General features: G+C 36.3%; 1 protein-coding gene across 1 annotated transcript; it reads left to right on the forward strand.

Moving 5' to 3' along the window:
- The first annotated feature begins 2174 nt into the window (after positions 1-2174).
- Positions 2175-2693, forward strand: LOC145270156 (uncharacterized). Its single transcript, XM_080125769.1, has one exon. It carries the CDS (start codon positions 2175-2177, stop codon positions 2691-2693), a length of 519 nt encoding a protein of 172 aa, XP_079981895.1.
- The last annotated feature ends 13911 nt before the right edge of the window (positions 2694-16604 follow it).

The raw sequence follows: 16604 nt of genomic DNA on the forward strand, positions 1-16604 counted from the left end.
TACTTGTCCGTGCAAAATTTAAATGGGATTTTCTTATTCAACATAGTTGAAAATCTCAAAAGTCGTCATTTTAAAGAAATTTGCAGAGTTGGACTAAATGTAAAAATGTACCAATATTTTGACATGCAGAGTAATTTCGTCTTAAAATTTATCTTATTTTAAGCCAATTTCAGTGGAGAAAATTACATTTTAAATGTGTCCAAAGTCTATGAACCAAAGTTAAGATTGCTGTCTGTTATGAAACCTCGAACTTTATGAAAAACTTAGACCTTGCTAACCAAAAATCAAAGCGTTGTCAGTGGAACGAAACCAGAAATTTATTCCAGGAAGATTCCAGGAACCAGTATTTCACAGAATCGAAATCAATGGCGCGTATATTTTTTTTTCTAATTTTTACCATTATTTATTTATTTTATTTATTTGTTTTATAAATATATATATTCTTTTAAAAAATATTAAAAATTAAAATGACAGATGTTTTTCTATATAAATTATTTTTATTAGCACATTGTTTTACATAAAAAAAAAGTCTTTTGAAAACAATCACGATAAATTTTTAGCAATGTTAGCATTAGGATCCATCCATTAAAAGATTAATCGCAGTCACCAATTCCACAGTTAATGAAAATAACTTTTAGGACAAATCTTTCTAATATTTTACACAACAAAACAATGAAAAGGCGTGAAACAGACAAAAAATATTAACGAATTATCAAGTCTAAACAAAAACGACAATGTGCGTATACGTTTCCACGTAAGATGTAACCAGAAAGGAAAGACAGTAAAAAACAAAACTAACATACAACTCAAAATAGACTCAGGCAGTCAAGTCAACATTCTCCCTATAAGAGACTACAATAGGTTGTATAATCGACCAAAAATAAAATCTATCAAAACATCGCTCTCTGCCTATAACAACACGGTAATACCAGTCCAGGGCAAATGTGTTGCTCAACTAACTAGACAGAATCGCAAATATCATATTACATTTATAGTGGCGAATATAAATTCTTCTCCCATACTCGGGTTAAAGGCCTGCACTAGTCTCAACCTTATAAAAAATATATATGAAGTAAATACTAGCACAGTAGACTTCCTTTCAGATTTTAAGGACTGTTTTCGAGAACTTGGCACACTTCATGGCGCTCACCATATCACAATGGATCCAGAAGTTAAGCCAGTCATAAACCCTGCACGCAAAATTCCTTTTTTATTAAAGAAAAAAATTAAAAACAGAGCTGAAAAGCATGATCGACTTGGGAGTCATCGCACCACTCACCAGTAACCGAACCAACAGATTGGGTATCGTCACTGGTAGTAGTGGAAAAGCCCAACGGTTCCCTTCGAGTATGCCTTGATCCAAGGAATCTGAACAAGGCTATAAAAAGAAAGCACTATAGGCTCCCAACAGCATCATACATCATTCACGAAATGGCAGGTGCTAAATTCTTCACCAAGCTCGATGCATCAAAGGTTTTTGGCAGATCAAAGTTGATGAAGAAAGCTCAAAACTCCTTACCTTCAACTCACCCTGTGGTCGCTACAGATTTAAACGTCTCCCATATGGAATACATAGTGCCAGTGAAATATGCCGCACAAAAATAGCAGGCATCATCGAAAACATCAGGGATGCAGAAATTCACAGGACGACATCATCATTTGGTCGGACACTGAAGAACGTCTGCAAAACAGAACGATTGAAGTCCTGAACGCCATAAGGAAATCCGGCATGAAATTAAATCAATCCAAATGCCAGTTTAACATTACTGAATTGGCATTTCTAGGCCACACCATATTCAGCCGTGGAGTTGAACCGGGTGTAAACAAATGCAGAGCCGTCAGAAACATGCCAGATCCAACGAATAAAACCGAACTTCAGCACTTCCTAGGGATGATAAACTACCTAGGAAAATTCATCCCCAACTTATCAAATGAAACTGCACCTCTTCGCCTCAAAAAGAAACCCTTCAACGACTAAAAGATTTGGTCACGCAGAGTCCAACATTAAAATACTTTGACCCAGCACTTCCAATCAGGCTCTCTTCAGACACATCAACTCTGAGACTTGGAACCATGTTGGAACAAAATCACAATAATAATTGGGCTCCAGCGGCATTTGCGAGCCGATCTCTCACATCTGCGGAAAAAAAAATTATTGCCCCCTTGAACTGGAAATGCTCTCCATAATATTTGCATGTGAACATTTTCACGAATTCTTATATGGACAACGCTTTGTAATTAATAACGATCATAAGCCTCTCAAAACTATTGTCACAAAGCAAATTGCTAAAACTCCACCCAGAGTACAACACGTCTTATTATGCTTACAGAAGTATGACTTTGAAATTGAATATACTAAAGGAAAATTAATGTATGCTGTGGACACACTCAGCCGTGCAGCACAGAAATGCAATTCACCAGACAAAATCCCGGACAAAGAAATGAATCTATTTGTCAACTCCATAATGTCCTCAATGCCTATTAGTGAGAGACGTCGACAACAGATGTCAACTGAGACAGCTAAAGATGAAACATTGCAACAGCTACAACAGCAAATCATGGAAGGATGGCCAGATCATCGAACCAACCTAAACAGTTGCCTCCACCCATATTTCAACTTCATGTATGAACTCACTTCCCAGGAAGGACTTCTATTAAAGGGCCAACAAATTATTGTCCCGACTAATATGTGAGCAGAAATGCGCAAGATTTTGCATCAGGCACACTTGGGAATCGAAAAAACTAAATCCAATGGCAGACAGGCTCTATTCTGGCCAAATATGAACAAGGAAATAGAAGACATGATAAAAATAACTGTGATTCATGTCAAAAGTACAGCAACCGACAAAGTTCAGAGCCAGAGATACCACATGATATTCCTGACCAACCCTGGGATAAGGTTGGCACAGACTGCATGGGAAAGATTACGTCATGGTAGTGGATTACCACTCAACATTTTTCGAATTTAGCCATCTCACTGACACAAGGGCCTCAACAGTAATAACTCGAACAAAACACATCTTTCCCATGCATGGAATAACTAAACTGGTAATCTCCGACAATGGTCCTCAATTCACATCGCATGAATACAAAAAAAATTGCCACTAAATGGGACTTTTCTCGTGTAACAAGCAGCCCAGAATACCCACAATCCAACGTTTTAGTGGAGAGAACGATTCAAACAGTGAAGAAAACATTGCACAAATGTTTCCAAACTGTGGATGATCCATATCTGGCTCTACTAACCTTGCTCACAACACCGGGTAAAAACAACTCTTCTTCACCAGCGGCAAAACTAATGAACCGCCAAATCAGAACACTCCTACCAGTCATGAGAAACCATGGTCATGAACCATGCATATTGCCCTCTAATGAGAGACAAAACGCGAAACCGGACAACAGCGAAATCTCACCCCACTAAAGATAGGGGATCGTGTCCGAGTGCACGATGGTAGAACTTGGTCCAGGAAAGGCAAGGTCATAAAACATTGCCACCAACCAAGGTCTTATGTGGTATTAATGGAAAATGGCATAACACTACGCGGAAACTGCAGATATCTACTGCTAATACCTCGGTCAAAGATACCAGCAACATACCTTATCCTGACACAATATTCAACTCACCCGAGCAGGATCATCGACCTAGAACAGAAACAGCAAACCCAGCAACCAGCAGGTCGTCGATCAACCCAGATGGATGCAGGACTACACAAGTTAGAACCCGGTTTTCATCATCAAACAACTGGGAAAGGGGGGATGTTATATATATATATATATATATATATATATATATATATATATAATAAATTCCACAGCCAAACAACGTCGCAGCTCACAAGAAAACTGATGAGCCCAAATGAGGGCGAAACTCGAGTCTTGGACTTCCGGTTCGTTGACTGTCATTGGTTCTTGTGAGCTGCGACGTTGTTTGGCTGTGGAATTTATTATACAATCTCTCACATTCTGAAAATCATATATATATATATATATATATATATATATATATATATATATATATATATATATAACAAGGACATTTACTGCATGATTGTTTGAAGGACTTCCGTTTACTGCGGAGTGAAGAGGCACTTGCTGTAATGGCGACCTGACGAAATAAACATGCTTACTTTCTCAGATTTCTATCTCTTCGTGTAATCTCTTTCTCCAGTCATCCTGGTTTCTACTTACGTGCCTCTATCAAATAAGCACCCCTTCTTATGGCAAGACGCTTCGTTTTATCTTCATCTAGCTTGTAACTTTAATATTAAGACACATTTACAACCACATGTTCGAACAACATAACAGTCACAACTACACAAGATGATTATGAAAATATAATTAATAAAGGAAATAATCAAATACAAAATGCATAGAAACACACAAAACAGTACAAAGGGAGGAAGAACAATCAGACTTCCAGCCAGATATAGGCAACGAGCAAATACATTTAATAAATGAAAAAAAAAGTTTTTTGTTTGTTTTTTAAACCAAAGATGTTGGATATACATGAGTTTTTACTCATACTATTCCTCGTATCGCAACCTCCCACCACGTAAGAGACAATAGACGTTGGTTGACTACTATATTTCAGTTCAATAAATATTTCGTAATGTTCACACGTGTCCGTTGTTCATCATACCAATCCACTACTAATCTAATATCAAAAAATATAACCATAAAAAAATTCGGTAATCTCCAAAAATACCGTTAGGGCTTATAACATGGCCGCCAGAAGAGTCACGTGATCCGGTTGATCCAAAACATGAATCGCCGTATTACGAAACCGGAAAACGCAAATTTAAAGCAAACTTTGACAAACAAGCATAATAATTAAGTACAAAAACAGTTTTTCAATATCATAATAATAAATAATTTATTTAGAACGGTCATTTAATTTTTTGTTGAGAAACAATCACAGTTTGTTTGTTTTTTAAAACAGTGTTTATAAAAATATTTTATTTAGAGTTTTTCATAAAAATGGTATTTAAAACAAGGTGTTCATTTTTTTTAAGATGTAATGTTATAAAAATATGATGTAAAAAAATCAGTTTATATTTAAACGAACGTGCGTAGACATTTTGTAAACATTGTTTTTAAAAAATAAAAAATAATACTTCTATTATGTTTTAAACGACTGTAATAGTTTATTTTGGAAGTATATTTCATAAAGAAAATTGACAACCCACTTTAAAAACAGAAATTACGAGTTTTATATATTTTATTCGCAGTTTTTTGTTGGGGGTGTCAAAAATTCCGCCTAAAATTCTGATACACCTAGTCGACCACTTGTTTGTTCTGAATAAAATACTTTTTATAAACACTGTTTTAACTAAAAACAACCTAAGATTGTTTCTCAAAGTTTGCCTATTTTTATAACAACATTATATCAACAAAAAATTAAATACAAACAAATTGTGATTGTTTGTCAAAGTTTGCCTTCAAGGCTGCGTTTTCCATTTGCACGATTCATGTTTTGGATCAACCGGATCACGTGACTCTTCTGGCGGCCATGTTGTAAGCCCTAACGGTATTTTTGGAGATTACCAAAAATTCTTGAACTACCGATATTATCAGTTTGCAGAAAAAAGTTCAATGTAATATTATATATCCCTTGAACGGATGAACATGTAACCATCAGTGTGAGAATTTTTCATAATCTGGAAAATTTAAAAAAATATACCCAAAAAAAAATTGAGATCCCGGTTAAACTAATTAAAAAACAAAATAATGATAATGATAATTAAAAATGGTATTTTTTCCTGAATTTGAAAAAGTATGGGTGGACAATGTATAGTTATGAGGGAAGGGCCTCACTCATAAGGGAAAGACAACAAGACACGGTAGTTAATCTCTGTAAGCGAGGTATATGTGTACCTTTATTGGGTCCGCCATGACAGTCCTTTTCTCCCTCATTCCTGGTGAGCTCGGGCCAAGGGTACATAACTCGGTATTATGTTTACAGACAAAACGGCGAAAAAATATCTCTACCATCCCTTCAGAGGAGAAAATATTAGCAAATAATTATAATGGTTTACACCTTATTTGCTAAAGTCAGTGAGACATGGAAAAGCACAATTAAACGTTTTTTTAAGTATTTAAATATCATAGAGTAAGGGAAATTAATGAAAAGGATATAGAAATTCACATCCAAATTGCATGGTAAAATCCGAAGTAAATGTCTTTGATAGTAGTGAGGTAATGTGATCCAATCTGTATTTTGAGTAATCCACATCACAAGGTAATAGTCCGAAGTAGGTATTTTCCTGGAAATTTTCTTTGTTTGTATGAGTTCAGTAAATAAATTATTATATAGGTCCGGTGGATCTGTTTAATAACAAACATATAATTTTATAATCTAATATTTGTATATAGTTATAAAACATGAGCTTCAAAATGAAGTATATCAGTATATTGTATATCAAGCAATCTTTTAGATGTGATAGTCCTTAGAGAATATTACTGCCATTAATATTTTGTAAGACTGTACGAGCCTTTTTCAAGTCTCACACAAAACACACATTCATATTTCAAGCTGTCATATACATACGCGCACACAAACATACGCGCCCACGTCCACACATGTACACATATTCACGTTCACGTACATACACTCACATTCACGTATATATACACACACGCTTACGTATACACATGTACTCACACACGCGAACACGAACACACACATGGACGACATCACTTTCGCTTTCTAAGGAAATACACATGCGCAAAAGACACTCCAGAAGCGAGTATAAAACATGGAGACAAGCTGTTTCTAATCCTCTTTTTAGGACCAACTCTCAACTAGAGAGGTTGGGCGAACAAGCCGCCGCCGTTTCGGTGCGCGTGCACGCGCACCTCACGCCCACTTCCTACTATGTATGGGGCACGAGCTAATGACTGTATGTATACATTCTCCCTCTTTCTCTCTCCATCTACTACTGGTCACTAAGAACACCCTCGCGTAGCTGACTACTAACTGATGACAACTCTAATATCCTCTTCCTTGCCTACATGCTGGATTCTCATTTCCACTACAACACTCACTTCAATTCCCACGCGCGAACAAACAATAGTGACCCAAACTTGAGATGAAAACACATTTCCTTTTCTTGCTACAACACCAGTCCTGCAACGGACATTGGTTACATACGCATGAACATGTTATAACTAAAATGTTAATTTCTTTCAACAGCAAATAAACGACGTTTATCTTATCCATTACTTGAGTCTTTGTTTCCTTCAATTCCATTCGTTTCATTATTCTTTTGTAACGGGATTGGGGTATTTATATATCCTAGTCCCCTACAAATTTGGTGACCCCTTTATTTAAATGAAATGGATGAGGTTGAACGAGGCACTCATACACACACAGACTCTTTCTCTACAAAGATAAACTTTCCCTCTTCACCACTTAACGAGAGATGCACGCCAAGGTATAAACTTTCTTTCTCACCAGCTAACAGAGAGAGACGCACGCAAAACTAACCACGTGTGGTACCCTTTTCTTTTACTTGTTTCTTTCACCAAAGAAATTCCTGTTCGTTTAATTCAATTTAACACGTTGTTCGTTTCTTCCTCGAGACAATTCATTTTCCCTCGGAACGCGAGAGGAGCACACATTTCCTCCTATGCCACAAGTCCACAACAAACTGGCGCCTGACTGACGTGGAACGAGCAGGCATGGCGACCCTACCGTTTTGAGATTAATTATTTTGAGCGAGACGCGCATTTTATTTGATAAAGAAAAAAACGAACTTCTCATCAAAGAAAACCAAGCGAACCACTACCCACAGGAATAACTACTACCAACCACAATGACGAACCCTCGTCAGACTCGGCAAAAAAAAAAAAAAAACGAACACGGAGCTGTCGACTTTCATATCGAATTTAAAAACAAATTCGAGCTTGACAAACATTTTCACGGTTTCCTGACAATTACCCTGCAACAAACGCGAGGAGCAAAATCACATAGGCCTTGCAATTCCCTCCCACACAAGCAGACGCAGCAACAAAGAAACAGGACATTCCGATCAACACATAGGAAGAAGTTGAATCAACAATACGAGTTGAGATGCATCACGCACACTGATAAACTCAAAACTTGGAAGTTTCGTTGACAGCCGGCAACCACGAACGAATACACAACAAACGCCCATACAGACAATGTACACACACTACCGCAGACGCACTTGCGAAGACAACAGTAACCAGACCCCGTTCAACAAGAACGAACGCGCGACTAGCGCCCATCCAAACAATGCACACATTACCGCAGAATCACATGCAAAGATACCGTCAACTGGGCACACACACGACACCGTCAACACGAAACAATAATTTTCCTTCCAAACGGAACAATTCACTTCTCTGTCCAAGCAACTCTTTGCACATGTCAACACACAACAGAAACCAAACCAACAAATGTCAGCCTAAAAAAAAGAGTAAACGCATTTTCCACGCATAAGTAAATACTTTTTTTTTAACGAACTCACTCCGTTTTTGACATTCCGTTCCTTTTTGACGTTTTTTTTCAAACAACCACACCAACAGCAAAAAAAAAAAAAAACAGGAAAAAAAAATCAACTGCCGAAAACATTACTCACAAAAAAAATATATATATATATACATAAATATATATACATTGCATGTTTCCTTTTTCCTAGGAAGGGGAGTATTTGTACGAGCCTTTTTCAAGTCTCACACAAAACACACATTCATATTTCAAGCTGTCATATACATACGCGCACACAAACATACGCACCTACGTCCACACATGTACACATATTCACGTTCGCATACATACACTCACATTCACGTATATATACACACACGCTTACGTATACACATGTACTCACACACGCGAACACGAACACACACATGGACGACGTCACTTCCGCTTTCTAAGGAAATACACATGCGCAAAAGACACTCCAGAAGCGAGTATAAAACATGGAGACAAGCTGTTTCTAATCCTCTTTTTAGGACCAACTCTCAACTAGAGAGGTTGGGCGAACAAGCCGCCGTCGTTTCGGCGCGCGTGCACGCGCACCTCACGCCCACTTCCTACTATGTATGGGGCACGAGCTAATGACTGTATGTATACATTCTTCCTCTTTCTCTCTCCATCTACTACTGGCCACTAAGAACACCTTCGCATAGCTGACTACTAACTGATGACAACTCTAATATCCTCTTCCTTGCCTACACGCTGGATTCTCATTTCCACTACAACACTCACTTCAATTCCCACGCGCGAACAAACAATAGTGACCCAAACTTGAGATGAAAACACATTTCCTTTTCTTGCTACAACACCAGTCCTGCAACGGACATTGGTTACGTACGCGTGGACATGTTATAACTAAAATGTTAATTTCTTTCAACAGCAAATAAACGACGTTTATCTTATCCATTACTTGAGTCTTTGTTTCCTTCAATTCCATTCGTTTCATTATTCTTTTGTAACGGGATTGGGGTATTTATATATCCTAGTCCCCTACAAGACCTATAATCATGTGTTTCCATACCAGTTGATTGTTAGATGATTTTATTCTGAAGTATATCAGTCCTCGCACGAAAGAGCAGGACACAAAATGTTTTAAATGATAATAATAGAATGACAATAATAACAAAGACTTTCGCTGGCGAGGACTACTATTGACTGTAACCAGTTATACAGTTCTTTTGAAATTTTAATCTCTATTTTTCTCGTTATGTACTGAATATTTTTTAATGAAACCTATGTGAAATATGTTTCTTATTAAATTTTAAAGATTTTCTATTCTGAAAGAAGTTTAAAAAAATTTAATCTAAAAAAGTTATTTTAAAATTTTTGTTTAAAAAAGTTCAGATTTCCTCAGTATTCAGACCTGTACTTCAAAGAGAAGGTTGCAAAAAATGCGTTGTGGTGTGAGGAGAAATACAAACTTAAACAGAGAGAATATTCAGACCTGTAATAATACAAAGAGAGGGTTGCAAAAATGAGTTGCACTTTAAAAACATTATCTTTCATCTAGCAATTAATGATATAAAATTTTCAATGATTTTTTTCTGTGAAGAAGGTAGGCTCTCTCTACAGTGCTAAACGCCCGAAAATATCCTGTATCTCTATTCGCCCATGTATGGAGTATTGTTGTCATATGTTGGCTGGTGCATCTGCTACTAGTCTCTCACTCCTGGACAAAGTCCAAAAGAGAATCGCCAACCTGAGAGGTCCTGAACTATCCCTCTCCCTGTTCTACAAGTATGTTAATGGTGAATGCTCTGATGAACTGCAAGCACTGGTGCCCCCACGACGTAAATACCCTCGACAAACTCGTTAAGCAACTAAATTCCACCCCTACACAGTAGAGATCGTTAGATGTAAGAGAGCCTTCTACTCCAGTAGTTTCTTCCCCAGAACCGCTAGACTTTGGAATTCCCTTCCAGGTTCCTGCTTCCCCAACTGTACTGACATGCAGAAGTTCAAATATAACGTGAACCGACATCTTGCCGCCCAACTCCCTATATAGTACCTCAGTAACTTGTGTCCCTAATAGTAGCCCCTACACCAAAGTGGCAATATGCCTTGTTTGGGTTGAAAATGTAATTAAAAAATAAAAAAGAAATATCTAGTTTTAGAAACCCTTTTAAACTAAATTATTATAGTAGTAATTCTTCTAATGCACTCACCTCCAAAAGACAGAAAGTCTGTTCTGTTTGTTGTCAATACACATGGGCTGGGAGAGGAAGAAGAGGTAGGCGTGGTTGGTTTTTATTGGAAAGAGGGCGAGATTAACCGCGAAGATTCCTAAGATTTGAGAGGAATAATACACCGAACTCAGATTGATAGGCGATAGTGCTTTTGCTCAAGCAGAGAAAACGGTGAGAGGAGAGGACAGTCCCTCCCTGGAGAAAGTTTCGGCTCAAAGTGAGAAAGAAAGTGAGGCTGAAGAGGACTCAGCAGTTTTCAATTATCAACTGATTTTCTATATTTTTTTCTTTAAACAGATATATTTCTGTATTAGTAACTTTGTATTAAAATTATTTATTTTAATTGAAATCGTTTTCATGAAAAAATATTTATTGTCGCTTTCGTTTTTTAATGTTTTAACGTTCGTTTATAAAATTCTTTATCCTTCGATTTTATTTTGTTTATTTAATAATTATTTTAATTCACGAAATTCATATTTTTTCTTTCTTTCTTTATTATTTTTATTTCTATTATTATTAATATTTTTTGCAGTATTTGATTGTCCACGGCTTCAAACGTTCGTAATTTTGCATACATAATTTTTGTTTGTTTTTATTAAATTTATAGTGAATAAATTCAGTGTCATTATAACTTGAATCGCGTTATTTTATTTTTAAATGCAATCTTTTAAGTAAATTATAAACGAATTTTATTTTTTAATCCATGAATCAATAAAAAAATTTTTTTTAATCCATGAATCAATAAAATGTTTTTTTAATCCATGAATCAATAAAATGTTTTTTTAATCCATGAATCAATAAAATGTTTTTTTAATCCATGAATCAATAAAATGTTTTTTTAATCCATGAATCAATAAAATGTTTTTTTTAATCCATGAATCAATAAAATGTTTTTAATCCATGAATCAATAAAATTTTTTAATCCATGAATCAATAAAATGTTTTTTTAATCCATGAATCAATAAAATGTTTTTTTAATCCATGAATCAATAAAATGTTTTTTTTAATCCATGAATCAATAAAATGTTTTTAATCCATGAATCAATAAAATTTTTTAATCCATGAATCAACAAAATGTTTTTTAATCTATGAATCAATAAAATGGTTTTATCCATGAATCAATAAAACGGTTTTTAATTCATGAATCAATAAAACGGTTTTTAATCCATGAATCAATAAAACGGTTTTTAATCCATGAATCAATAAAATGTTTTTTAATCCATGAATCAATAAAATGTTTTTTAATCCATGAATCAATAAAATGTTTTTAATCCATGAATCAATAAAATGTTTTTTTAATCCATGAAACAATAAAAGGTTTTTTAATCCATGAATCAATAAAATGGTTTTTAATCCATGAATCAATAAAATGTTTTTTTTAATCCATGAAACAATAAAATGTTTTTTAATCCATGAATCAATAAAATGGTTTTTAATCCATGAATCAATAAAATGTTTTTTTTAATCCATGAATCAATAAAATGTTTTTTAATCCATGAATCAATAAAATGTTTTTAATCCATGAATCAATAAAATGTTTTTTTTAATCCATGAATCAATAAAATGTTTTTTAATCCATGAATCAATAAAATGTTTTTAATCCATGAATCAATAAAATGTTTTTTTAATCCATGAAACAATAAAAGGTTTTTTAATCCATGAATCAATAAAATGGTTTTTAATCCATGAATCAATAAAATGTTTTTTTTAATCCATGAAACAATAAAATGTTTTTTAATCCATGAATCAATAAAATGGTTTTTAATCCATGAATCAATAAAATGTTTTTTTCAGAATGAAAAACAACAACTTTTTTTTGAAAATTTATTCTCATTTTTATGTTTTAATTAAATTCGTTTTTGTTCTCCATTTTCAATGCAAATTTTTAAGCTTCTTAATATTTTTCTAAAAGCTCTCATTCATTATCGACAGTCTGATTGTTCAATAGACCCGTGACTACCGAGAAAGTAGGCCAATGCCTATCACAGCATAATGTCACTTCCTAATGAAGTTATAGGTATAGACAGCTTCTGGTATTCAACCACGTAGTCATGTTGTGGACCAGGATATAAAATATCCTAACTCGCTACAAGAAAAAATAATGAAACGAATTGAATGAAGGAAACAAAGAACTCAAATGCTGGAATAAACTAAACATGTCATTTATTTTCTGTTGAGAAATGAAAGTACACGTGTTCATTCAGCCGTTGACGACTACGCACGTGGAAGGAAAGGGGAATGCAATAGAGAAACGTGAAGTGGCAAGCCGGCCTGTAGAAAGAGAGGGTTAAGCTCAGTAGAGAGTAGCGCACATGTCTGTTTTGATGAACCAAAGGTGAAGAGGAGATAGAGTGACATTAGAGCACGCGGTCGGTTCGTCGACTAAGCAGCTCGAACGCTGGTCCGGACGAAAAAAGGGAAGTTAACAGGTTTTGTTGACTTTTCTACTGGGGTCAGCGTTCTGACTGCGCATGTCTGGTTGTAACTTAAAAGGAAGTGACGTCACAGCTCGGGTGTGTGTGCGTGTGTGTACGTTAGTGTGTGTGTGTGTGTGTAAGCGCATGAATGTGAGTGTGTATATGTGTGGGAAAACATTTTCGAACAACCCCCCCCCCTCTTGGAGAGAAAAAATATATATATACAAGAGAAACTTATTTCGATTTTGTTTTTTATGCATATATATATATTTTTTTTTAATAAGTTATATATTGTTTGAAATGTTTTGGCCAATGAACTTTTCAACCAGTTTTTGTTGTTGTTTGTGGTGTGTTGTTTTTTGTAATTTCATTGTCCGTTTCTGAGTGTGTAAGTTCTTGTATTGGAGTAGGAGAAACGTGTAATTGTTCGTCTATGAATGCAGGTTTAAGTCTGTATATTGCTATAGTGTCTTTTTTTTTTCTCTTTTTAATATCGTAAAATACTTTTTACTCCTGTCGAGAACTAAATAAGGTCCGGAATAGTTTGGACATAGTGTTTTTTTTACTGCGTCGTTCCAGATAAAAAGCGTATTTACATGTGTAAATATCGCTTGGAATGAAAATGTTCGTGTCTGGCTTTTTGGTTGGAGTAAATTTTAATTGTGACATTTTGTGTTTTAAGTCCGTCACAAAAGTTGTCCTTGGGGAAATGTCTGTATTGTTTTCGCAGAATTGTCCTGGTAAAATCAGTGTTGATCCAAAAACTGATTCTGCAGGTGTGTTCTGCAAATCTTCCTTCACAGTGTTGCGAATTGCTAAGAGAATGAGTAGCAAATTGTCTGAGTAGTACGATTTGTTTTCGTTCATAGCCAAAGATGCTTTTAATTGTCTATGCAATCGTTCCACCATACCGTTTGCGTAAGGATGATAGGCAGTAGTCTTAATATGCTTTGTCCACAAAAAATGGTTGAATTCGGTGAAAAGAGTTGATTGGAACTGTGAGCCCCTGTCCGTTGTGATTACGGAGGGCACTCCGAAAATTGCTATCCAATCTTGTAAAATCGCTCTGGCTATTGTTGTGGCTGATATGTCTTTCACTGGTATTGCTGTCGGCCATCTGCTGAATCTATCGACTATAGTAAGGATGTTGGTATGTCCTTTTGAAGTGGACAAGGGTCCAACCAAGTCGATATGAACATGGGTAAACCTAGCGTCTGGTACACTGAAAGTTCCTGAAGGTTATTTTTTGTGCCTGCGAACTTTGTTTTTTTTTTTTTTTTGGCAAGGAATGCAAATTTTGGTTCTACTGTGGATGTCTGTATTCATATTTGGCCAAACAAAACGTTCCGCTATTAATTTCACGGTGGTACGTTTTCCTGGGTGGGACAAATTGTGGAAGTGCTGGAAAACTTGTCGTCTGAGGCTGGGAAAAATATAAGGGCGAGGGTGTTTTTGTGAAACATCCCAATAGAAATTTGTTGTTCCGAATGGTATCGGCATTTCTTTCAGCTTCACTGAAGTTATGTCCATCATAGCCGGGAGCGTGATATCGGTTAATTGCTCTTGTGCTATTAATTCCATACTTAGTGGAGTGGAATTTACAGAAGCAATTCTTGCGCGAGATAAAGCGTCAGCTACATCGTTTTCCTGTCCTTTTACGTACCGTATATCGTAAAATATTGGGCTATAAATTCCAGATGTTGAATTTCTCGTGGACCATATTTGTCGACATGTGTGTGTAGAGCAAATATTAGAGGTTTATGATCCGTATAAATGGAAATTTTTCTGCCCTCGAGGAGATGTTTAAAGTGCTTAATTGCAAGGTAAATTGCAAGTAACTCTCTCGAGAAAGTGCTATATGTAGTCTGCGCTTTTTTTAACTTGGCAGAGAAAAATGAAATAGGGGTCATTTTGTTGTCAGAAATTTGGTGAATGACAGCTTCTACTGCTATTTCCGATGCATCCGTCATAAGCGTAAGTTCCGTAGTATCGCTATCTTGGATATATGTAAGTTTGGTGAAGTTTGCCAAAGCAGTTTTCGATTGTTCGAAGGCCTGTAGTGCAGGTCCTTCAAAAACTAACTGTTGGTTTTTGGTTCGGTTTTTAACAAGTCCGTTAAAGGTGCAAGTAACGTGGAACAGTTAGGCAAAAAAACGTCAGTAATAATTAATTATGCCTGCAAAACGGCGTACTTGTCTGACATATGTCGGTAGAGGGAAATTCAAAATAGCACTTACTTTTTCAGGCAAAGGGGAGATTCCATCCTTGTGAATTAAATGACCGAGAAATTGAACTTCCTGATGGCCAAAAACACATTAATCGGTGTTTAGTTTAAGACTGAAATGTGACAGTCTTTCAAAAGTTTGTTCCAGGTGTAGCCGGTGTTCTTCGAGGTTTCTGCTGGCGATTAAAACATCGCCCACATAAGCGAATATGAACGGCAGACCTCTGAAAACTTCGTCAATCAAACGCTAGAAAGTTTGACAGGCGTTTCTCAGCACGAAAGGCATCGTTAGGAACTCGTAAAGGCCAAATGGTGTGGTCAGTGCAGGTTTTATGAATGTCTTCTTCTGCGACTGGAATTTGAAAATATGCCTTAACGAGGTCCAGTTTGGAGAAAATTGTGGCGCCTTGGAATCCATTGGCGAAGTCATGGATATGGGGAATAGGATATCTATCTGGAACAGTTTTTGCGTTTAAGATTCTAAAATCTCGGCACGGTAACCATGTGGTGTTGTCAGCTTTCTGTAGCATGTGGAGTGGTGATGACCAAGCACTTTGCGATGGCCGTATTATTCCCACGTGGAGTAGGTTTTGAAACTCGGATTTTGCCAATTTGTATTTATCCGGTTTCAAGCGTCTGGGGGTCCTGTTGTCTTAATATAGTGCTTAGCGCTGTGTTTGATGGGGTCCATGTTTTTAAACGGCTGGGAAAGTTGAGGAATTTTTTGGAGTAACCGGCGGACATGTAAATCTTCGGGTAGGGCAGTGCTGATTCCGGTGGTTAAAAATTTCGAGGTAGTCCCTCTCACTGAAATCTTCGTTTCGTTGTCTGTCAATGTGTGATGAGTCATATCGACAGACAGGTTGAAATGGGCTAAAAAATCCGCTCCCCACATTGGATTGATCACGCTGGCTATGGTGAAATTCCATAAAAAATTCCTCCGCATTTCAAGGTTCAAATTTACGGGGGTTTTTTTTGCCAAAAGTGGGTATTTTTATACCGTTGGCGGCTTGTAAGTTGAAAAATTGGGTCCCTATTGGATGGCCATGCGGTGTCGGTATGACGCTGATTTCCGCTCCAGTGTCTATTAAAAAGTTATATCCGTGAATTTTGTCTTGGATATAAAATAGACAACCTTTTTTGTGTGCTCCAGCTACAGTCGTCGTCGTTACTGGCTGGAAGGTTCGTTTCCCTGTGCCGGTTTTTTGAATGCGCAGGGTTTAGTGCATTTTTTCACATTGACGCCGAATCTTCTGTGATAGAAACACACA

This window comes from Euprymna scolopes, chromosome 46 (assembly GCF_053919585.1).
Source record: "Euprymna scolopes isolate OS-2025 chromosome 46, ASM5391958v1, whole genome shotgun sequence".
NCBI classification, from domain to species: domain Eukaryota; kingdom Metazoa; phylum Mollusca; class Cephalopoda; order Sepiida; family Sepiolidae; genus Euprymna; species Euprymna scolopes.

Coding starts and splice junctions, on each gene's coding strand:
- LOC145270156 (XM_080125769.1), top strand. CDS start 2,175: ATGCTCTCCATAATATTTGCATGTGAACATTTTCACGAATTCTTATAT.